The following is a 22337-nucleotide window of genomic DNA, read 5'->3' on the forward strand; positions in this document are numbered from 1 at the left end:
TTTTTTTTTTTTTAAATTACAGATGTCCTTGGCAGTTCTTTAACTCTTTTCCTCCCCTCCTTCCCCCATATATGTATTTTTCGGACTCGGCTGCCCCGGTGGTAGCTGGGCTCGTAGCTGTCACGTGCTGGTTGGGGTGCCAGCGTTCAGTGCTGCCTTCCAGTATCCCCCTGGAAAGATGCGGAGCGGGCTGATCTCCGAGCATCTGATGGCTGTGCTGTGCGTGCACTCCGAGAATACAAAGTTTTGCCTTCATTAAATTGTCTCTTAATCACGTAAGAGAGGGCTGTTTCTAGAAGCACATGTCCCGATCCATAGAATGCAGGTTCTTGCAGTTGCCTGTTTTTGTGAAGAAAATGGGAAGCAGAACAATGCTGTCATCGGGCAGGTTCCATGTGGGGCTCTATAGGTGCTTTCTGGCTGAACAGCTTCATGTGACTTTACTGTCATTTAGCAGAGTCTGCACATGAAAGGCCTTAAGAACAGGGCTCAGCTCTTCCCTGTCTTTGCATTAAACCTTTCAGCTGTAAATACACAAATGCAGGAGGCAGCAAGACTTGGGGGCTGGGCAGCTGCTCAGGGTGTTTACCATTTGGAGGAGTATTTATAGTAGCTGAATTAAAAACTAAAGAATTTGAGGTAGATGAGCACAGTGAGATATTTTTTCTTTTTGCTTGCTTGGTAATCTCTTTTTTTAAAAGAACTTCAGTGTAATAAACCCATCTTGTTATCGAGTTGAGTTGGCTTTTAATGGAAAGGTTTATGCCTTACTCGATTATTGATAAAATTATCTGTAGTCATATTGGATCAGAAGAGGAGTTTTGATTATTATGTGAAAATATGGTATATTCTATGCCCAGAAAAATGATAAATGTAATGTGATACAAGTTCCAGCTCTAGGAGAGCTCTAATCATATTGGGCTATTAAATGAGAGAAATACATGAGTAAGAAGATTCCAAGTGCTCAGTTCCTGGGATGCAGTGTGTGCCTGCTTCATTTCTCCTGGACTTGGCCAAGGGGATGCTCATTTGAGAGCTGAAATGCTGCCCAAAAATAACACTGTCCTGCAAGAGATTGTGGCAACAGTTGCCTGGATGTAATGCTGAGGTGTGGGGGAAGCCTGGTGATGCTGTTATTATTGCAATAACTTCCTGTTTTTTATTGATAATATCTGATAATTGAATCTTTCACTGCAGACCTTTCACACCAGGTGCTGGTTTGCACAACCCTCACCCAGTTTCTTTTATTCTCTTTCATGCAATGGTCTGACAGGAAAACTCATTTCAGCTGGAAGTTTTCAGAGTGGTGGCTGAAGGAGATGCTTCTGCCTGGGGAGATCCCTGAAATACAAACTTGTGTGAAAGTGGGGATGAGTTTGCACACATTTGGGGTTTGGAGCTCTTGCAGTAGGTGGCTGCAGGCTACATTTTCACTGGGGTGAGGGTTCAACTTTCTCTGAATTCAGTTTGAGGCACTTAAGTTGCCTCTTTCAAGTTCTCTGAAGGGAATTCAAAGCTCAGTGTCATTGTGAAATTCGCTTTCCTGCTGCAGTAGAGAAATAGGCTTTGTCCATATTTTTTTCTCTTTTGGTGTGGGACTTGTGGAACAACTTGGGGGAGAGTTGTGTTGATGCTTCATACCTTTGGATTACTGCAGAATGTGCCAGTGGATCCATGGAGTCAGAGCTGCCTTGCTTCTTAGCAGCTTTTGTCCACAAAAAGATCCTCCTTTTTTTTTTTATCTATTTACTGAATAAGCAACAAACTCAAAACTTGATTTGATTTCTTCTCAAGAAAAGCTTCTCTTTCCATCAGGTTTTGTTCTGTGTGGTAGGTGGCAGTTTGCTGAAACTGCTTCTCTCACGAAAACACAAAGTGGGGCTGGAAAACTTTAGGAGGGAATTAATTACTGACTAGTTATTGTTGCAGAAAGCTTTCTCTGTGGTGTTGTCTGCCCAAATATCATGTGTGTGAAATGAACATTTTGCAAAAAAAACTTTTACAAGCCTAGAGAATGGCTCTGCAGTTATTTTACATGCAGCACCTGGACATATAATTGAGAAATTTGCTAATTTTTATACAATTCTAAATGTACTTCAGGTATTGCTAATCCTTAACTTACCTCTTGGAACAGAAATGTCAGGAAATTTTAATTCCCATGCACACATACACCCTGTTGCTACTCTGAGGACCTGTGCAAGCACTTGTTAAATTATGTCATAATTTAATTAATAAGCACACATATAAAATTATTGATAGGAGGATTAATGAGTTAAATATTAATGATAAGTTATCACTTTAAATGCTACAACCTGGGACTTTTCCTGAAATGCCTGATTGTGTCTGAGGGGTTTAAAATTGGAAATACCATCTCCCTGCTTGGAGGTGGTTTTTTGGAAAAGAAAACTGGAAATGGCAATGCCAAATATGTCTGTAAAACAGCCTTTCCCAGACTTACAGATCTAAGGTAGAGGAAATGCACCTGTTTGTAGGAACACTTAGGATTCATTTATAAGGGTTGGAACTAGATGGTCTTTAAGGTCCCTTCCAAACCAATCCACTCTGTGATTCTGGGAAAATTTCCTTTCAAGTGATATTTAGTGTGTGTCTTTTCCCTTCCTCCAGTATGAAGTGGAACAGAACAGAATTTACCACCTGAAACTGCTGCTTCAAGTTCAGATCAGGAAAAGAATAAAACCACATCGTAACAACAACTCAAGACCAAAGAAGAGGCAACTTACACTGAAGAAGATACAAGGCTTGATCTGAAACAAGAAGTTTGTGCCTACTCAACAGCTTCAAAAGAGCACGTCCCGACGCTGCTAATAGTCTTTGTTTTCTCCAGTGCTGTAGTGAAACTGCCCAGGGCAGCAGCACTTGTGTTCTCTCTAGCTTGATAGATCACCTTCTTTTGCTATCTTTTTTTCTTTCTCTTTTTGTCTCTCCTTCTTTTCGTTCCTTTTTTTAAAAGAATAGCAGTCTTCATCCTTAGAAACTTGTGCTGAAACAGAAGAATCGGCAAATACTACTGAAAGTGCAATATTTGAATATCACTGCGAGGTTGGTGCTGTGTGAAGAGTTATAGATGTGTTTTTAAGCTTAATAAGAACCAGTTTATTGACAGAATGGTGTGGGGTGTTTTAGTTCTTTTTAGCAGTTCTAAATACAAATTCTTTTAATGGGGAGGCCCTGGCACAGAGAAGCTGTGGCTGCCCCATCCCTGGGAGTGTCCAAGGCCAGGTGGGACAGGGCTTGGAGCAACCTGGGCTAGTGGAAGGTGTCCCTGCCCATGGCAGGGGGGTAGAACAAGATGATCCTAAAGGTCCCTTCCAACCCAAACCACTCTGTGATTTTTGCTGTTGATTTAGTAGTAGTATGATGAATTAATAATCCCTGCAGGATGGTTCTATTGAACAATACTTATAACCCTGGAGAGCTGATTATTGATGTTCCTCTCTTCTAGTAACAGTAGGTTTGTGGTTCCAATCCCTATTTTCAAATAACCTGTGTTTAGTGTTTTAATCTTCCTGCACAGGGTTTTTTTACTTCCTCTGAGAACTTGTACTGGTGGGTTCATGGTTCATATTCTTGTAAACTAATTTGGCTGTTGGCAGTGGACAGCAGAGCCAGGTAGTCATCTTGGTCCAGTATATAACTTATATTTCAGGTCCAAGAAAGTCTTGTTTGTACATTAATAGGTTGTAGCCTGTTGCTAGAAGTTTCTTAAGGAACAGTTGTATACCAAGACTCTTGGTGATGCATATAAATAGCTGTTATTTGATATTGGTTATGCTCTGTTATAACATTGTTTGAACAGATGTAGGAATTTGACAATAATCTGGAAAGGCTGCTGGTACTTTGTTATCTTTCTCTGTACAGCAAGTTTTAGTGCCACCTGAGGAATCTTTGAACTGAAGTTGTCAGGCTTTAGAGGATGGATGGGGAGTTTTGTGCTGTGCTACTAATGCTCCTTGAAACTCAAACTGTTCAAATGGTGTCTGAGCAAGAGGTTACAGCACTGTGGCTTTCTAGGCCTGAGAAAGGCTATTCTGAACCTGATTGTTAAGTAGATTTTTGTCATTATCTGATGTATCTTCAGTAGCATTGCCTTTAGTCTGTTAGCTCATCTGAGGCAGGGTGTCTGTGTTTGTTTGGATCAGAGATGAAGTGGCCATTTTGTGACTCACAGAAGCTCAGTTCAGCTTCCAGAGTGGGTTAATGGTCTGGCCTGTAATTCTCCTGGGAGAAGGTATAATAACATATCATTTGCCCTTCCCCCAGCCACCCTACTTGCAGGACCAGTTTATTTTTGACAAGTATTTCAAACTCTAGGATGGCTTAAAACACTTCAGCTGTGGCCTTCCCACAAGGGCATCTTCCTGTGTGTGGAATGTCCTGGGATTGCCTTCCTCGAAGGATGAGGATTCTTATCTTGGAATGATGCTGGCAGGAACTAGTCAGTAAATCTTGGCAGCTTTGTGAAGTGCTTTCCTGTTAGATAACTCTGAGAAAATGTGTCCCTTTAAGCATAATCCAGTGCATAAAAAGGGTGCAGCTCCTGTGGCTTTTATCCTTTGTGCTGTTTGGGCTGGACATGAGTGGAAAGAGATCTTTGCTGGGAGCAGCAGCTGCCCCAGAGAGGTGGTGGAACCTCTGCCTTTGGAAGTTTCCAAGACTCAGCTGGACAAAGCCCTGTCTGCCTTTGTTGGCCAGGGGCCTTTGAGGAGGAGGAGGATGGGCTGGAGTTCTCCTGGGGGGTCTCTGCTGGGTGTCATGTTCCTAATTCACTGTTTTCTGGCATGCCAGTGTTTTTTAATGACTTGAACATCTTAAGGGTATTGGTTGATGCCAGTTATTGCAGGTTGGTAGGGTAAGAATAAGTGGGCAGTGTTGATTAAAAGTCAGAGATTCCTACTAGTTGTTAAAGGAAAGGAAAATGAGATGTAGAACAAGAAAACAGGCAGTGGATATTACAGAAATTATAGCAGATTTGCTAGTTCACTGAATTTCAAAGAGCTTGGGGTGGTAACACTGTACTTTGTAAGTGCTGACCAGGACTGTGGTCCCCCAGCTCTGCACTGTGCTGTCACAGCTCTGTGGGATGGACACCATTACACAGTGTCATGGGATCCTTTTCCCCCCCATATCACCCCCCCACCTTCTGTTATTTGTATTTTTCTTCACCTACTTCTACCCCACGTGAGTGTGAACCAGAAGGGAGGAGAACACCTCCCCCTCTTGGAGGCCAAAGCTCTGTCAATCCTTACTTTGTGTGGTTGTTCCCACTTTATTTTTTTTTTTAATGTCAGTCTCAAAGAGCAAAGATTTCTGCCCAAGAACTTCACAGCAGATGTTTTTTTGGTGCTCTCTGATCACTTTTAAACTGATTTCCAAACAGCATGAGAAGACAAGCTGTATCTGTTCTTTCTGATACATTGAGTAACTCAGTGCCTGTGTTACAGTAAGAAGTGTGACTGTTTTACAAGTTGCTCAGGTGTCCTTTATCTCCACTAAACACATTGCTGACTGATTTTTAATCTCTTCTGCTTGTTGCAGCAAGAAAGCAGAGAACTGATACAGTCTCATTCTGTTTCCAGATTAAATACTCTGGAAACTAACAAATAATTCTGTATTTTAAATTGCATATGGGCTGTTCAGAGGGAGGAAGGGTTGCTTCAGTTGTCTCTCTTGAATTACAGTGTTTAGTGAGGTGTAATACCTGATTTAATTGCTAACATGTAAGTCCAAGTGGCTTACTTGAAAAATGAGACTTGTACATCAAAAAGCCAGTGGGTTAGTAAAGGGATGGGAAATATTTCCAGGTTGAATCTGTGGCTTAAAAAGGAAAAACTTACCCCATTTAAAAAAAAAGTTTTAATGTTATGTAAGTTAATTCCACAGTTCATTATAGATTTAACTTTAGTTTCATGCTATTTTCAGATTTTCTCAGTCTTTCTAGCACTTGAGCTTCTGTGCCCCAGGAATGTCAATTTAGGCTTTAATTCTGGGTATTAATTCCAAAACTGTTTCATTAATACTATTTTTTTTTTGTATGAAAGACTGAACCCAAACTAGGGACAAACTATGCAGGGATGTGGACCTAATTGCATTGGTTCACAACTGTTGCATTTTCCAAATTAAACAGGTGATTAGAAAGTGCAGATATTTGAGATATTTTCGGGCTTTCGTGTGAAATAGTGAATGTGGGAGCGTGGGAATGTGAGGTGGAATACTTACTCTAAAAATGTCAGAAGTTTGGTTTGCTCTAAGCAAGCTTTATTTGGGTGTTAGAGTTCTGGCTTATTTTATAAATACCTTGCCTGTTTAAATGTTAAGGCTTCCTGCATTACAGAAACATCACTAATTTGGTGGGTTTACCCTAATTTAGAAATTATTAGCGTTTACTTGTGTGGGCAACTTCCACAAGCTTTCTATCAGTTATTATGTTACAAGGACATGGAAAAACCGATTTTAACTATTGGTTTGTTGGTTTGTTTGTTTGTTTCCCTGTGCTTTCTTCCCAACAGATGAGCTTTGATCCAAACCTGCTCCACAACAATGGACACAACGGGTACCCCAACGGTACTTCGGCGGCGCTGCGCGAGACGGGGGTGATAGAGAAGCTGCTGACCTCCTATGGGTTCATCCAGTGCTCGGAGAGACAGGCCAGGCTCTTCTTCCACTGCTCCCAGTACAACGGCAACCTGCAGGAGCTCAAAGTAGGAGGTAAAGGCAGCAACTCTGAGTGCAGAGCAGGCTCTTTCACCTGCCACAAAATACCCTTTGATCCCGTGACGCAAACAGTTGTTGCGGCTTCTGTTGCGGTTTCGCGGATAACCCACCGCTCCTGGGGGGAACCCTTCGTAGAATTGAACCACCCAATTGTGCCTCCTCTTCTCCAGGCTAAACAACCCCAGCTCCCTCAGCCTCTCCCCATAGCACTTATGCTCCAGTCCCTTCCCCAGCCTTGTTGCTCTTCTCTGGACCCGCTCCAGCCCCTCAATATCCTTTCTGAACTGAGGGGCCCAGAACTGAACACAATACTCAAGGTGTGGCCTCACCAACGCAGAGTACAGGGGAAGGATCACTTCCCTGCTCCTGCTGGCCACGCTATTTTTGATGCAGGACAAGATCCCATTGGCCTTCTTGGCCACCTGGGCACACTGTTGGCTCATGTTGAGCTTCCTGTCAATTAGTACCCCCAGGTCCCTTTCTTCCCAGCACTCTGTGCAGCCTGTGGTACACACAGTTGGAAAGGTGCAGTGTTAGGTCAAACTTGTCTAGCTGAGATGCAGACAAGTACTCAGACTGTGGGAGAATTTACCTCTCGTCCTCCCTGTTTCTTTTTTGAGCATTGGTTGTTTAGAATGAGTTGTTTTTCAGCATGGGGAGGCTGCGACTTCATGCTGATAATTAGCGTGGCAGTGAAGTTTCTAAGCTGATTAATGGCCTGTGTTATGTTGTGTGAACTTCAGTGTGGAGTCTGCTGCATAGTGAGCAGGGCAGGGGAGGGAATTCCTATGGAATTACAGTAGAATATTCATTAGCAACAGGAGAGAAAGAACAGAATAACCAGAGAAATACATGCAGATAGTGTGTCCTTCCTTGGTAACAAAAGCACCTGAGTTCTACTTCGTTGTGCTTGGCTACAAGCAGTGAATTGTCAAACACAACCATTTAGTGATTTTTATTAAAAAATACAAACAAACAGCCCCAAACAGAACTCTCTCATTGTCATGTTTGATTGTCTTGCAGATGATGTTGAGTTTGAAGTGTCCTCTGATCGCCGAACTGGAAAACCCATTGCTATTAAATTGGTGAAGATAAAACCAGAAATATTACCTGAAGAACGAATAAATGGACAAGTTAGTGTCTGTTTTCTATCCCTGCATGATTTCCATCCCTTACTCCAGTACAGAAGGCTGGGTTCATTTAGCATGCATAATAACTACGTACAGTGTAGTTCACTGAAACACATTTCAGTGTGTTCTGGTAAAAATCCAGAGGTTCAGTTTGAGCTCTTCCTTGGCTCCAGACACTTCTTGGAGCCGAGAGGTTCTGTGAGATTGAAACTTTGCAGCGTGGCATTCCCTGTTGAGTGTGTAGTAGAGGGTACTGAGATTCATTTTGTGTTCAACAAAAATGCCACTCCTGAAATGACTAGCAATGGATTTTTTTTTTTTTTTTTTTTGACTGGTAGGTTGTGTGTGCTGTTCCTCACAATTTAGAGAGTAAATCTCCAGCTGCCCCGGGTCAAAGTCCAACAGGGAGTGTTTGCTACGAACGTAATGGGGTAAAGCTTGTGCATTTTACTTGAACTCTTCACTGATCCATCACTGTGGTCTATGAGCAAAACAAAAGATTCAGTTTAATGTAGACATTAAGTTGCACTGAACTGTGCAGTTCTTGGCCAAAAAACAAAAAAAAAAAAAGCATACTTTGGTAATTACCACAAACAGTAATGTTATTTTTGACAGTTTGCTTGTTTATGTCTGTGGAGAACTTTCTACTGAGCCAAACAGTTGTTCTCCTTTAAAACTTCATGGAGTTCATGTATCCTTATCTTGAACTTCTGAAGTTTAGAAATTGAATTTTAAAGATGGCCACATACAAACCTGTCAGCTTCTAAGTTGCTTGTCACAGACTCATCAAAACAGCACGATGGAAAAAAGAATGTTTTGCATGCCATGTTTGATCATTGTCAATTTTCTCACTGAATCAAGCAGATATTGTTATTAAACAAAATTGTGTTAATCTTTCTTTGAAACAGCTATGCTGCAAATAGAGTAACTTTAGTTAATGTTAATTTACAGGAAGTATTTTACCTGACTTACACCCCGGAGGATGTTGAAGGAAATGTACAGCTGGAAACAGGAGATAAAATAAACTTTATAATTGATACAAACAAACAGTAAGTTGGTCTTGCTTTTCTGGCTTCATATTGGTTTTAGTGGTCAGGCAGAACTCATACCTGTTCTGAGAAATGAAATTACATGAAATAGAATCTTTGGTTTTGTTTCAGTTTTTAATCCTTTAAGTTTTGCCCTGTTTTTTTTCCCCCTCTAGTACTGGTGCTGTAAGTGCTCGTAACATTATGCTATTAAAAAAGAAACAAGCCCGCTGTCAAGGAGTAGTCTGTGCCATGAAAGTGAGTGATTTTAAGTTTCATTTGAAAATAATATCCTGTTTTGAAAAAAAAAACAAACACTTTTAAAAGTAATACACTGAAGTTAGAAAGAGCTACTAAACAGTTTGAGCTGTGGGTGTAAATTGTGTGAAACAGTTTAAACAGCTCATACTAATGCTCTTCTTAAAAAAGAAAGTCCCATTTAGTTCTGTTTATGTATATTTTGTGGTAGCCTGTTAGCTGTGTGCACCACTGGGATTCATAATCTATTATTGTGTTTGATAGAACCTGTAAAATTATTTCTTGGTGTGTTCCGATAATGGACAATTTATTAAACACTTTTTTCTGTTCATAGGAAGCCTTTGGATTTATTGAGAGAGGTGATGTCGTGAAGGAGATATTCTTTCACTATAGTGAATTTAAAGGTGACCTAGAAACCTTACAGCCTGGTGATGATGTGGAGTTTACAATCAAAGACAGAAATGTAAGACGAAATCCAGTAAAACGGGAGCCAAGATCTTAGGGCATGAACTGCACTGTTTGCTCCAGCTTGGAAAAGGGGGGAGGAGGTTCACTGGGAAATGTCTGTTGCTGTCTCTCTTCTTTTGGGGTATTTGACTGGGTTTGTGTTCTTAGGGTAAAGAAGTTGCAACAGATGTTAGACTGCTGCCTCAAGGAACTGTCATTTTTGAAGACATCAGCATTGAACATTTTGAAGGAACTGTAACCAAAGTAATTCCAAAAGTACCCAGCAAAAACCAGGTGAATGTCAGTGGTTCCTTCAGTTTGTGAAGTGGTGCTTTGCTTGTGTTGAATTCCAACCAAACAGTTAAAGTGCTCCCCTTTCCATGTACCTGCCAGCTGCATAAGCATCATGTCACAGGAAAAGATTTATTCTTTTATTTTATATCCAAAGAGCAACAGTTACGGTTGTGGGACATTGGGGAGTGTGTGTGTTCCTTAACATTTCAAATACTTACAACTGAATTTTGTGGGTTTAGGGCATATCTTTAAGGCAAAAGAGTAGGGAAAAGGGGAAAAGTATTTGCTGGGATAAGCCAGATCTATGGATTCCTGTGAGCATTAACAGTTAATGCAGCTTTTAATCTGTAATGTTTGACTTAGGGGTAAGAGTGTTCATAAGCACTTCATTTCAGGTCTTAGGTGGGTCTCTGTTATTGTTGTGGAAGGTTTGGAGTGTTTTGGTGCTTTTGTGTGTTTTGAATAAGAAATACGTGTGTGTGTTTGACAAGAAAGAACTTTGAGAAGTGGTGTAAGTATGGTTATAAATTTAATTCTTGAAATAGCCCTGATTTCTCTATCAGTACATGCTGGGTGCTTAAAAAAACCTCCAAACCAACCACCAACAACAAAACCCACCTTGTGTTTGGCTGTGAACAGTAAATTCCCCGTGAGGAGTGGCAGGAATGAAGCACAGCTCTGAGTCCAGCAGGCATTTGGCAGGAACATCGTGTTCTCTGCAGTTAAGCTGAGTCTTGTGGGTAAACTCACCTCTTCTGTGGGGTTTTTTTGTGTCTGCAGAGCGATCCTTTACCCGGCCGCATCAAAGTGGACTTTGTGATTCCTAAAGAACTTCCCTTTGGAGACAAAGACACGAAATCCAAGGTGACCTTGCTGGAGAGCGACCACGTTCGGTTCAACATCTCGACAGACAGACGTGACAAACTGGAACGTGCCACCAACATTGAGGTTCTCCCCAACACTTTCCAGTTTACCAATGAGACTAGAGAAATGGCAAGTACCTGTCTTTTCAAAATCGTTAGTTTTTGAGGGAAAAATGAAAGCAAAACGTGGAGGGAGTTGTAAACAAAAATGTAAAAATCACCCGTGTCTTGCGTTGCCTTCTCTGAAATCCAGTCCTCTGATGTGCAGTCCAAACCAAGTGTTTAAATGGTAGGAAATTCAGAATTAATCCTCTACATCTTTGCCTTAAAAGAATAAAAAATTAACTTTTTTTTAACATTTAAATGAAACCATATTAGAAAATGAGACCTTAGTTGGCCCTCTTGGAGGGGGTTGGTGGTTATAGTAATGCAGTCTTGAACTGTTAGTTTAAAAATTCATATACTTGAGTCATAGGTAGGTAACTTACTCATGTTCCTTAGGAAAACTGGAAGAACCTGGGCCTACTCTGGTTCACATAGTGAAAAATCTTAATAATTGGAGGAGGAACCGTGTGCAGCTTTTGGATTTTGTGGGTTTTGGCCAATCTCTTTCTGAAGCTCAAGCAGAAGGATGGTAAAGAGCAGGGAGTTCTCTCACATGCAAAACCTCTTTGTGGATTACAGGAACTAAGATGGGTGTGCTAATGAGTATTATAGAATATCTTTCATTCCTGTAACTTGGAATGTTGGTTCTGTTCAAACCAGACTGTAACTTTGCCTTCATTTTCAGTTGAAGTCCAAGTACAGTGTTGTAACATCAGTGTGCTGTGAATTATGACCCTTTGCTTTAAAAAAACCCTGAACTTTGACTTCAGCCTCTGAGTTTTTGGGATTCTGTCCTATAGACTTCTCATATTTCTACTCTACTTGAAACATCTGCCTGAATTGAGCTGTCATTGAGGTGACAAGTGTTGGCAGCTTCTAGAAAGGTTGTCTGGTTTGCTGGAGTTTGTGAAAGCTGTTTAAGAGCAGAATGTTCCTAAAGGTGGGAAGTACCTTTGCCATTCAGTCATTCAAATCCTCTAAGGTTGCCCTGAGACCTGCTAAAGACTCTATAGTAACTGGATTGAATGGAATATGTAAATAAATCCTCAGTTCTGCTGTGATCTGGTACTGGAGTTTGTTTTGTTAGCAGTGTTTTCTGTTTAACATTCAGCATTCCATTTCTGGTGGTTATCAGGAAGGCCACTAAAATATTGTGGAACATGCTTACCATAACATACACCCACCATAACATACACCCAGTTGTCTTGTTAAACAACTTCTTCCAAGTTCCTTCATTTGTGTCTGAAAATTAGATGGTTTTTTCTCTTAAACTTCCCTCTAATTTTATTTTCTTTTTATGTAGGTTCCTCTATATTTTCTTTGTGTTTATGCATGTTTTATGTACTCCTGTAGATGATTTGGTATTTGTAGAGTTACCCCTTTCAAGGTTATGTTCTCTGTGTAGTAGTACTGGCAGAATTTTAACCACAGTCCTTCTTGGTAGTGGCTTAAATTAATCTTCTCCACTCTTTATAAGAAATTAAGTAGAGGAACTGGGTTAGTAGGACTTGTTTGCATTTTGGGTTGACCATAACCATTAGCATTAGGTTTGCAAGGCAGCACATTGCAAAAATGAAGTGTTTTCCCAGGATTCAGGTGCTATTGCAAACTCCAGACAGGTGGAGCACCTGCAGACAGGTGTCACACAGCAGTAATAACACTGTAACTGCTGATTTTCCTGCTCTCAGGGTGTGATTGCAGCGATGAGAGATGGCTTTGGCTTCATTAAGTGTGTGGACAGGGATGCTCGGATGTTCTTCCACTTCAGTGAGATCATGGATGGGAATCAGCTCCATATTTCTGATGAAGTGGAGTTCACTGTCGTTCCTGTGAGTGAGATTAATGCTTCCATAAACTCTTAGTGTTTAAAGAATTTATGTGCAGTCTGTCTAACATCTGATGGATCATCTTTTTCAGGATATGTTGTCTGCCCAAAGGAACCATGCCATAAGGATTAAAAAGCTTCCCAAGGGCACAGTTTCTTTCCACACCCAATCAGAACATCGTTTTGTGGGCACTATAGACAAAGAAGCCACTCCAGCCAAAGCCACTAGCCCAAATAAAGGCAAAGAGAAGGTAATGCTGCTCTCCTAGAATACCTGTTCTGCATTCCTGGCATTGGAGACTGGGGCTGCTTCCTTAAAATCTGTAATTCCATTAGTTTTGGTGTACCATTTATCCTGTATAAATGTGGATGACACTGAATAGCTGATGACAGCGGTCAGGGAAAACTAACTTGGGTGAACAGGATCCTAGACAATACTTCTGTTATCATGTTGTTGAGTATAAATTCCAGAAACTTGATGGGAAGTTTCTTTCTACCTCCCACTACATAAGATACTAGGTAGAATTGTTTAAAAATTAAGTTTCTAAAGCTAGAGAGGAACCTCTTATTGTTTTGCCATGCTTTTTAAACAACCCCAAAATATTTAAGGTTCCAGTAAATACTTCCTGGAACTGGTGCTAATACTTTTATTTCCTTTAAACATATTGTCTGTCATCATTTAAAGCTTTCTTACTGAGTTTGGTTGTGTTTTTAAGCAATTACTGTAAAACCTCTGAGACTCCAATGAGCAGTTCTTGAAGTGTGTGTAGGAAACTTCTTTGCTTACAAATGAGACACTGATTGCTGAATTCTGACCTCTTGTTTTTAGGAAGCTGAAGATGGAATAATTGTGTATGATGACTGTGGAGTAAAACTGACCATTCCTTACCAGGCCAAGGATGTGGAAGGATCTACTAATCCCCAGATAGGAGATAAGGTGATAAAACTAAGTGTTCTCTTGGGAAATATTGTTCTGTGTATTGTGAGGTGTGAGCTTCTCTCTGCCTTATTTCTGGATATTATATTCTGGACAAGGCACCTGTGTAATATGACCTGGAATACTGTTTGTAAGTGGCTTAATCTTCTGTATAACTAAAAAATATCCTCCAGCCTGGTGATACATAGATGAAAATAGTGTCTTACTTGTAAAGGATGCTTTTCAAAAGAGGAATTTTTTAAAAAGTGAAGCAAGGTACCTCTTAATGTGGGTCACTGGTGTAGGAAAAGGAGAGTTTCTCTCCACACAAACAGAGAGTTTGTCTTTTTAAGGGACAAAAAGCTGAGTGCTGGAGGCTGACCTGCCTTACAGGTATCCCAGGTGTGACTGCTGCTCCCTGGAATATAGGAGATGTCCATGACTGACATGTTTATGGGAAAGTGTTGACTAGAAAACTACTTTCCTGGAGACCCTAGGAAGTGATTCAGAGCTGCACCGCTTTGAAATTAGTTGATTTGGGTGTTCTTTGTTGGTGGTCATGGTTTATTTGGGTTTTTCTGTCTAGTGTTAATTAACACCTCTTTAACAGGTCGAGTTCTGTGTGTGTGAAGTGAAGAGAACTGGTCTGCAAACAGCTGTTTCTGTCAGAATGCTGGGACGCAATTACAGCTCTAAGAGGCTTTTGGGATATGTGGCAGCCCTGAAAGATAACTTTGGATTTATTGAAACAGCCAATCATGATAAGGAGATCTTCTTCCACTACAGGTGAATGAGAATTTTAATATTATTTGGTTGTTTGTCTGTTGTGGGGGTGGGAGAGTGTGAAGTTTTGTTTGGTTGACTGTTAAACTCATTGTCACTTCACACACACACACATATATATATGTGCTTAGATATCTACAGTTCCATTTATTGTCTCAGCTGCACTGGTTCAGGCTTTTTTATAAGTCAACAGTCCTGGTGTTCTGTGCCTCTGAATCCCAAATTCAGTTGTGTTTGTATATTTGAAAATGCTTCACTTTCCTTAATAAAGATTTCTTAAAAATGTGAAGTGTTGAGCGATTGAAATAGTTTCTGATCAACTGATGTGGGATGAGCATCACTGTTGTCATGTAACTAAAGGAAAACTGTGCCTCATTCTGTTCCTGCAGTGAATACTGTGGAGATATTGATAGCCTGGAACTTGGAGACACTGTGGAATACAGCTTGTCAAAAGGCAAAGGAAACAAAGTTAGTGCAGAGAAGGTGAACAAAACACATGCAGGTAAGGCTGTACCTGGTGTTTTCTGCTGACAGGGCTCTTGGCAGGTGATGATGGGTAAAGGTTAATAATTTATTTATGGCTGGAGCTTAGAACAAGAAGATGCTTAATATGAGGTGGTCATTGGTTTCCTGAAAGCTGCTGTGTGTGTTTCCAGAGAACAGGAAAGCACAGAGCAGCAGTTCTGGAAACAGTAGCAATTCTTTGGATTTTTATTGTACCCTGAACCCTTCAGCTGGGAGGTTATAAGGAGAGACAGAGTGGCAGAACTGGCCAAATTGGTAACTGCACTAGTTGTGCTGTGCTTCACAGAGGGAAGGCTGCAGGAGGGAGGCAGATGAGGGTATTAAAAACTTGGGAGGGGGGGAAATTCCCACTTATATTGGATACTTAAAGCGGGGAGTGCAGTGGAAGAGAATTGAAATACTTTGATTTGCTTTTCAATCTCCATGGCCTTGAGTTTCTTGAGAAACCAATATTTTTCTACTTCCACATATGAAATGTCACTGTAGTTTTGATTAGGTGTCAGGCACTTGCAAACTGTTGGCTCCTGGTCAATCTGAATCATTTAATTAAATTAACTTTGAAATAAACTATGGTTAGAATGTCCTATTCTTCCACTGTCTGTCTCTTTTCAGTGAATGGCATTACTGAAGAAGCTGATCCAACTGTTTACTCTGGTAAAGTAATTCGTCCTTTGAGGAGTGTAGATCCCACACAAACTGAGTACCAGGGCATGATTGAAGTCATGGAAGATGGTAAGATTTGTTACTTTTAAGTGTTCATTTCACAGGTGTACAAGAAGTGCACAAGTTGCACTGTAAATAGAGGTGTTGAGGATTATATGGACACTGCTAAGCTGGCAGTAAAAGTTGCTTTTTTAATATTGGAAGTCTGAACTCAGTGGGAAAGACCTCTCACTTCTGCCTTGTGCTTTCCCCCCCTAGGTGAGATGAAAGGAGAGGTCTATCCCTTTGGAATTGTTGGAATGGCAAACAAAGGTGACTGTCTGCAGAAGGGGGAGACAGTGAAGTTCCAGCTCTGTGTTCTCGGGCAGAACGGGCAGACGATGGCTGTGAACATCACCCCGTTCCGCAGAGCCACCGTGGAGTGTGTCAAGGACCAGGTGAGGCACTGCTGGGAACACAAGGAGCACGTTGGTAGGAAAATAAATCTTCAGAAGAGGAGAACTGCACGTGCTCTGAAGGAGCTTCTTCACAGCATCCAGCAGTCAGTGGTGACAGACCACCTGAAGTGCAAAGGCTGATTACGGCCCTCGTTAGCTGCATTTCAGAATGGTTGGCAAGTTCAGTGCTGTGAAGGTTTTCTGGGTTTATAGTTGTTGTGCAGCACTGATCTCTAGTCATTTATGTAGAGGCTGAGTGAGTTTTGCTGGTTTACACATGAGTAGAGTGGAAGATGGAATTAACTGGCTTCTTATCCCAGTGACAGACCAAAGAAACCTTTCAGGGAGTCCTAGAGCTTGCAGCAATGCTTCTCTTAGTTTAATACAGCAGTTTCCAGAACTTGTTCTATAGACTTTGGAATTTAGGTTTGAGTTTACAAGTCCAAGAAGAGTACCTGGATTTCTAGAAGTGTTTCTAGACAGAATGTTCTATTCAGTGTAGAAATTGCATTTCCATTTCCCTTAGGCACCACAGAGTTTTGGAGGGTTTGTAGATGTAGTTGAACTGCAATGATGAGTAGGTTGCTGCCTCTGTTTGGGTCAAGAGGGAATCAATAACCTTGTGATGTGTTGCTTTTCAGTTTGGTTTCATTAACTACGAAGTTGGTGACAGCAAAAAGCTCTTCTTCCATGTCAAAGAAGTGCAGGATGGTGTGGAGCTCCAGGCTGGGGATGAAGTGGAGTTCTCCGTAATCCTGAACCAGCGCACAGGAAAATGCAGTGCCTGTAACGTGTGGCGTGTCTGGTGAGGCTTGGGAAGGACAGGGATTGAACCTGGCACAGTGTCTGCATCACAGCAGTGCCCTGCAGGCTGCTTCAACCTGAGCTGGCTGCTCCTGGAACAGGAGCTCTGGCTTCCAGCTGCCTTCAGGGAGAGCCTCACCTGAGAGCTGCCAGCACTTAGAGGGGGATGCAGTGCAGGGCAGCAGCAGGACTCCCAACTCTTCCTAGATACAGATAGCTTGTTCCCTTCTTAATCTATTCTTAAAAAACTCCCCCTGTAGCAGGGATTAGGGTACAGCCTTGGAAGTAGAAGTTAATGATAAGAAAACTGATAGTATTCCTGTGTGGATGCTGGCCTCTGGCCAGCACATTCCATAGTGCTGCCACCTGTTTTCTGAAGAGCAACTTTCATTTTTAAATAGAAAACCCATGTTGTTAGGGACTCTTTGGTATGGCATTTCTTAAGGCTTATGGGTATTTTTTTTGCTTTTGAGCTACTTGTAGAGAAAACTGCATGAATTGGATTTTGCTTAAGCTTGAGGCAGCACTTCTGCAGTGACACAAAGCAAATGTCTAATTTTTTTCTCAGAGTTCTCTGTTCCCATCATCTTCAAAGATGTTAATTCTCTGCCACTGGCAGCTCAAAAGCTTTTATTATTGCAGTTAAATTATAGAATTCCAGAATTGTTTGGGTTGGAAGAGACCTTAAAAGCCATCTTGTTCCACCCCCAACCATGGGCAGGGACACCTTCCACTGGCACAGGTTGGTCCAAGCCCTGTCCAGCCTGTCCTTGGGCACTTCCAGGGATGGGGCAGCCACAGCTTCTCTGGGCAACAGAAATGTAGGAAATACTACTTACATAGGTGTGAGAGTAAATGCAACAGCTCAGGTCACTAAAGAACAGCTTTTGGAGAACACTGAGCTGCTGCTGTTTCAGAGTCCTGTGTGGAAGGTAAAGCTTTGGGGCAGAGTCCCGATGTCAGCCAGGTGTGCTGTCACACAGGATAAATTGCACCAGTGCTTCGTGGGGACAATCTAAACTGCTATAAAGTACTGTAATAAAGGGCTGGGAATGAACGAGGCCTCTGGCAGCAGCTGTGGGAAGTCACCCGTGCCCTGTGTGTGCCTGTGTTACAGCGAAGGCGCCAAGGCTGTTGCTGCTCCGCGTCCCGATAGACTCGTGAACCGTTTAAAGAGCATCAACCTGGATGATGCCAACGCCCCACGTCTCACAGTGCTCCGCCAGCCCCGGGGGCCAGATAACTCAAAGGTACAGACTGCCAGGGTCACTGCAGGGTCTGCCTTGCTTTGGGGAGCACAGCAGTGAAACCGTTCAGAGGTGCCCGTGGACGGTGTGAGGCCGGTAGCAGCCCGCCAGTTCTGGATCCCTTGCCCAGTTCTAGTTCCGTCTCCATCTGAAGAACCATTGCCACGCTTTGAGGGATGGGGAAGGGGAAACTCCAGGGGTTTCCCAGGGGTTTTTTCAGGCCCTGAGCCTGGAGGGGAGAGGTGCTCCTCCCTCCCCCCCCTGCACGTGGCCCCATGGCTGGCAGGGAGACAGGACACAGGACACTGGGCGTGGAGAGGAGGCAAGAGTGTTTATTGTTGGGGATGTTACATTTATAGGGTTTAGGAGGATTCACAGAGTAACCAATTAGAAGTCTCAAGGGGCTTACAGGAACACCCAATCACAGGAAGGGCTCAGGACACCTTCCCAGGACATTCCTGGATAACACAGGGGCTATGCAGGACATTCCTGCATAGATAACACGTGGGGGTTCTGGGAAGAAGAAGCATGTGTTTGCAAAGACACCACCAAAAGCCATTTTAAAACCTGTTTAAACCACAGTTTTCCCATATAATGCAGGTTTAATGCTACACAGCAGTGCTTCCTCTGTTAGAGCGTGAGCTGTCAGATACCTGGTGTCTGCTTCCATCTGGTGCTGAACTACTCACCTGCTGTGTTTTTAGCACCCAGGGTGCTGTGCCCAGTGTCAGTGATGTGTGCTGGGGTTTCAGAGCAGCACACACTAGAGAAGCCACCAACTGCTGCTTGTTTTCTAGCCCACAATGGTTATCTTGGTTATAAACCTGCTCCCCTTCTCAGAGGCAGTAAGTGAAATCCCTTTACCCAAACTTGACTTTCACCATGTGATAAACAGGAGTGAAGTGTCTGGGATCTGAAGAGCAAACTGTCTGGAATCTGTGCAGTATCTGGGACTGTAAAGAACACCCCACAGAACCTATTTCTGAAGACAAATGTGACTAATTAGAAACGTGCTAATGCTGTACTTTGGTGAACGGATCAGCTTTGCCTCAGAGCCCGGTGGTGGTGCTGCCTTTGCAGTTGGACCTGATGGTCTTAAAGATCTTTTCCAGTCAAGATGATCATGATTCCACAATGCTGGAGCTAAAAGTTTGCTTTGTTTTCCTTGCAGGGATTTGGTGCAGAGAGAAAGATCCGCCAGGCTGGTGTTATAGACTGATCCCAACCCCACGCCGACGTTGGGCCGCGCGGTGGGGCTGGCGAAGGGTACTGAATATCTCCCTGTTCATCCCTTCCTCCAAATTCTCAGAAGCTATTCCACCGGTTTTAACACCTTCTCATGTTATGTTTAAAATTAAATTTACGAAACCATTTTAAATTTCTGCACAGTTGCATTCTGGAGAACTTTAAGGTGGCGCCTTATAGTATCACATTTTAGAAGCTTGTTTTGAATGGTGCATTTAACGCAACTGGTAACTGCAATCTCCATTGCCTCTGTGAGTAAACATAGACAGCTCTGCTCGGGCAGACCTTGTGGAATTCTGCACTACAGTTATTATGCTTTACCCTTGTTTTTGGCCAAGGTTTATTATGCCTTAGTGCTCAGTTGCATTATATTCCCTCCCGAGTGGAGGGGAAGGCTCACTTCAGCTCACTCTGCTCAAATTCTGAGGACCATGTGAGGGTGGAATAAGTTCAGTTTATATCAGATCTCGATGAACATTCAGATACCTTGAGTTGATGGCCAAATGTTATAGTGTTTTCCTAGTTCATTTAACTTGACTCCTTTTAGCCAGTCGTTAGAGCTCAGTGCAAGTCTCTCCCAGGGTCGGTGGATTTTGTGGTGTTCTGGAACAGACAGTGCAGAATTTCATAAGGCTGAGGTGTGCCATCAGTGTGGTAATTTAAATATATTTAAAACAATGCACAAATCTGCTGCTGCTTAGAACACTGCAGCTTCTAAACCCAGTTTCTTTTACTGATTTAAATTTAAAAAGAAAGAAGTTGTGCCTGAAGTGAATACATTTTTTTTGTTCTTTTTGCAGCCGGCACCCAGTGTACTGTAAGAGAATAAATACTTAGGCTTTCCATAGCTGTATTGAGACTTTCATCAAGGTGAATAGTTGATGTCTGTGTGCTTTTTTTTTTGGTTTTTTTTTTTTTTGATTTATTTTTTTGTTTTGGTTTTTTTTTTTTTTCTTTTTTTGGGTTTTTTTTCCCTCCCCTCCCCTTGCCCCCTCCCTCCATTTCCCCAGTCACACTTTTATCAAGCAAGAAAACTGAATGATTGGTCTAAGTATTACTTTAACCAAAAAGATCAGGAGTTACTTTTTGGAATAGAGGGCAGTACTGTGGTTTTTTTTTTTTGTTTTGTTTTGTTTTGTTTTTTCATGTTACCTCTATTCTCAATTTAGGGTTTTCTTCTCTGGGAGATGCATTATCTTTGTAAAACAAAACATTGCTTTCTCCAATTTTTTTTCTGTTAATGGCAAAGAATGGAAATAGAATAAAGTTTTACTGATTTTGAAAAAAGCCTCACTCTGCTCTGCCTCTTCCTTCCACGTGGGGAATGTTAGATCCGTGTCATCCCAGCCATGGGCTCATTCCCAGTGCCACCAATTCACACACCAAGGTGAGGGATTTCAGTGTTTTATTCTGCTTTGCACAAAGCAGGGAGCTGGTGGTTCCCACAAAAGGCTCCCAGATCATCAAAACTTTACACTATTTGTACATTTTAACTAACACAGAAGCATTCATTGGTTACACATTACACAGCTTTTCTATTAATAAGTACTTAACCCCCTATTTGCGAGTTACAGCTCTCATTTCTCGTGCTAATTAGTCCCCAGGTGCAGTTCTTCATTTGAGTCTTCATTGGGGTCTGTTTTGAGGAGGTGGTCAGTGGGTCCCCACTGCTGGAATTGCTTTTCCCCCAGTTACTGCCCAGCCCTGCTCAGCTCACTCCTGGTGTTTCTAATCCAGAGAGCCTTGGGATTGTCTTCTCTTACCCTTAAAACCAAAGATCAGCCAAGCATCTGATGCTCACAGTGCAATCCCTCAACCAGAACTTGTCCAGCTCCTGATTGCACTTCAGGTTGTTAAGTTTGACTCAAACCCCTGTTCAAATCTTGAGGGGCTCATTCCTCCCTTTAGAACTCTGGGGTGGGGGGCTCTGTATCATTACCCCCTTTAACACTCTGGGATTGGTGTCATTACCCCTTTAAAGCTCCAGGATGAGGAACTCGGGGTTATTTCACACTTTGAAACCTTTAAAACCACGGGGTCGGTGTCATTCCCCCTATAGGGGTTGTGGGGTCAGTGTTATTCCCCCTTTAAAACTCCAGGGTACAGGGCTCTGTGTCATTCCCCTTCTTTAAAGCTCTGGGATGTGGGGTCGGTTCCATTCCCCCTTTAGGGGATGCAGGGTCGGTGTCATCCCCCCTTTAAAACTACACTTCCCTCCTTTGTCATTCCCCTTCTTTAAAGCTCCGGGATGCGAGTCGGTGTCATGGGGGTCCGTTTCTCCCGTGCCTCCCCCCATGTCCCCTCCCATATCACCCTGTCCCCCCCATGTCTCTCCCGGTTCACCCCCGTGTTCCCCCCTCTCCTCCCCATGTCCCCCCGTGTCCCACCCTGTCCCTCCTGTGTTTTCCCCCCGTCCCCTCATCTCTCCCCCGTGTCCCTCCCCTGTCCCCCCGTGTCTCTCCCATGTCCCTCCCGGTTCCCCCCGTGTTCCCTCCGTCCCCCGGTGTCTCTCCCGTGTCCCCCCCGTCTCTCCCCGTGTTCCCCCGTCCCCCGGTGTCGCTCCCTCTCCCTGCCCTGTCCCCCCGTCTCCCGTGTTCCTTCCCTGTCCCCCCGTGTCCCCCCATTCCCCGGTGTCGTCTCTGTCCCCCTGTGTACCCCTGTCCCTGGTATCCCCCGGTGTCCCCCCGTGTCCTCCCGTTCCCTCGTGTCCCCCCGTCCCCGGTGTCCCCCCTTGTCCCCGTTCCCAGTGTCCCTCCGTGTTCCCCCATGTCCCCCATTTCCCAGTGTCGCTCCCTGTCCTTCCGTGTACCCCTATCCCTGGTATCCCCCCGTGTCCCGGTGTGCCCCCGTGTCCCCCGGTATCCTCCGTGTCCCGGTCCCCGCTGTCGCTCCCTGTCCCCCCGTGTCCCCCTATCCCTGGTATCCCTCCCTGTCCCCCCGTGTCCCGGTCCCCGCTGTCTCTCCCTGTCCCCCCGTGTCGCTCCCTGTCCCCCCGTGTCCCCCTATCCCTGGTATCCCTCCCTGTCCCCCCGTGT

At 43.2% G+C, this 22337-nt stretch overlaps 1 protein-coding gene across 2 annotated transcripts in view; it reads left to right on the forward strand.

The window, feature by feature from the left end:
* The window catches only part of CSDE1 (cold shock domain containing E1), a 21316-nt gene extending 735 nt beyond the window's left edge, over positions 1-20581 (forward strand). Inside the window, exons 2-20 of one of the 2 annotated variants that reach the window (XM_027659804.1) lie at positions 2626-3060; positions 6528-6726; positions 7756-7865; positions 8201-8293; positions 8814-8911; positions 9067-9148; positions 9483-9611; positions 9764-9889; positions 10670-10882; positions 12546-12686; positions 12775-12933; positions 13512-13619; positions 14209-14384; positions 14771-14883; positions 15519-15638; positions 15828-16006; positions 16648-16811; positions 17928-18060; positions 19229-20581. In XM_027659804.1, the coding sequence (XP_027515605.1) occupies positions 6528-6726; positions 7756-7865; positions 8201-8293; positions 8814-8911; positions 9067-9148; positions 9483-9611; positions 9764-9889; positions 10670-10882; positions 12546-12686; positions 12775-12933; positions 13512-13619; positions 14209-14384; positions 14771-14883; positions 15519-15638; positions 15828-16006; positions 16648-16811; positions 17928-18060; positions 19229-19276 (2391 nt within the window). In that variant the 5' untranslated portion in view covers positions 2626-3060 and the 3' untranslated portion in view covers positions 19277-20581. Of the gene's footprint in view, positions 1-2625; positions 3061-6527; positions 6727-7755; positions 7866-8200; positions 8294-8813; positions 8912-9066; positions 9149-9482; positions 9612-9763; positions 9890-10669; positions 10883-12545; positions 12687-12774; positions 12934-13511; positions 13620-14208; positions 14385-14770; positions 14884-15518; positions 15639-15827; positions 16007-16647; positions 16812-17927; positions 18114-18673; positions 18714-19228 lie in introns of those variants that run through there. The other variant, XM_027659803.1, reaches the window with a different exon arrangement.
* Positions 20582-22337: the final 1756 nt, after the last annotated feature.

This window comes from Corapipo altera, unplaced genomic scaffold, assembly GCF_003945725.1.
Source record: "Corapipo altera isolate COAL_440 unplaced genomic scaffold, ASM394572v1 77b, whole genome shotgun sequence".
NCBI lineage: Eukaryota > Metazoa > Chordata > Aves > Passeriformes > Pipridae > Corapipo > Corapipo altera.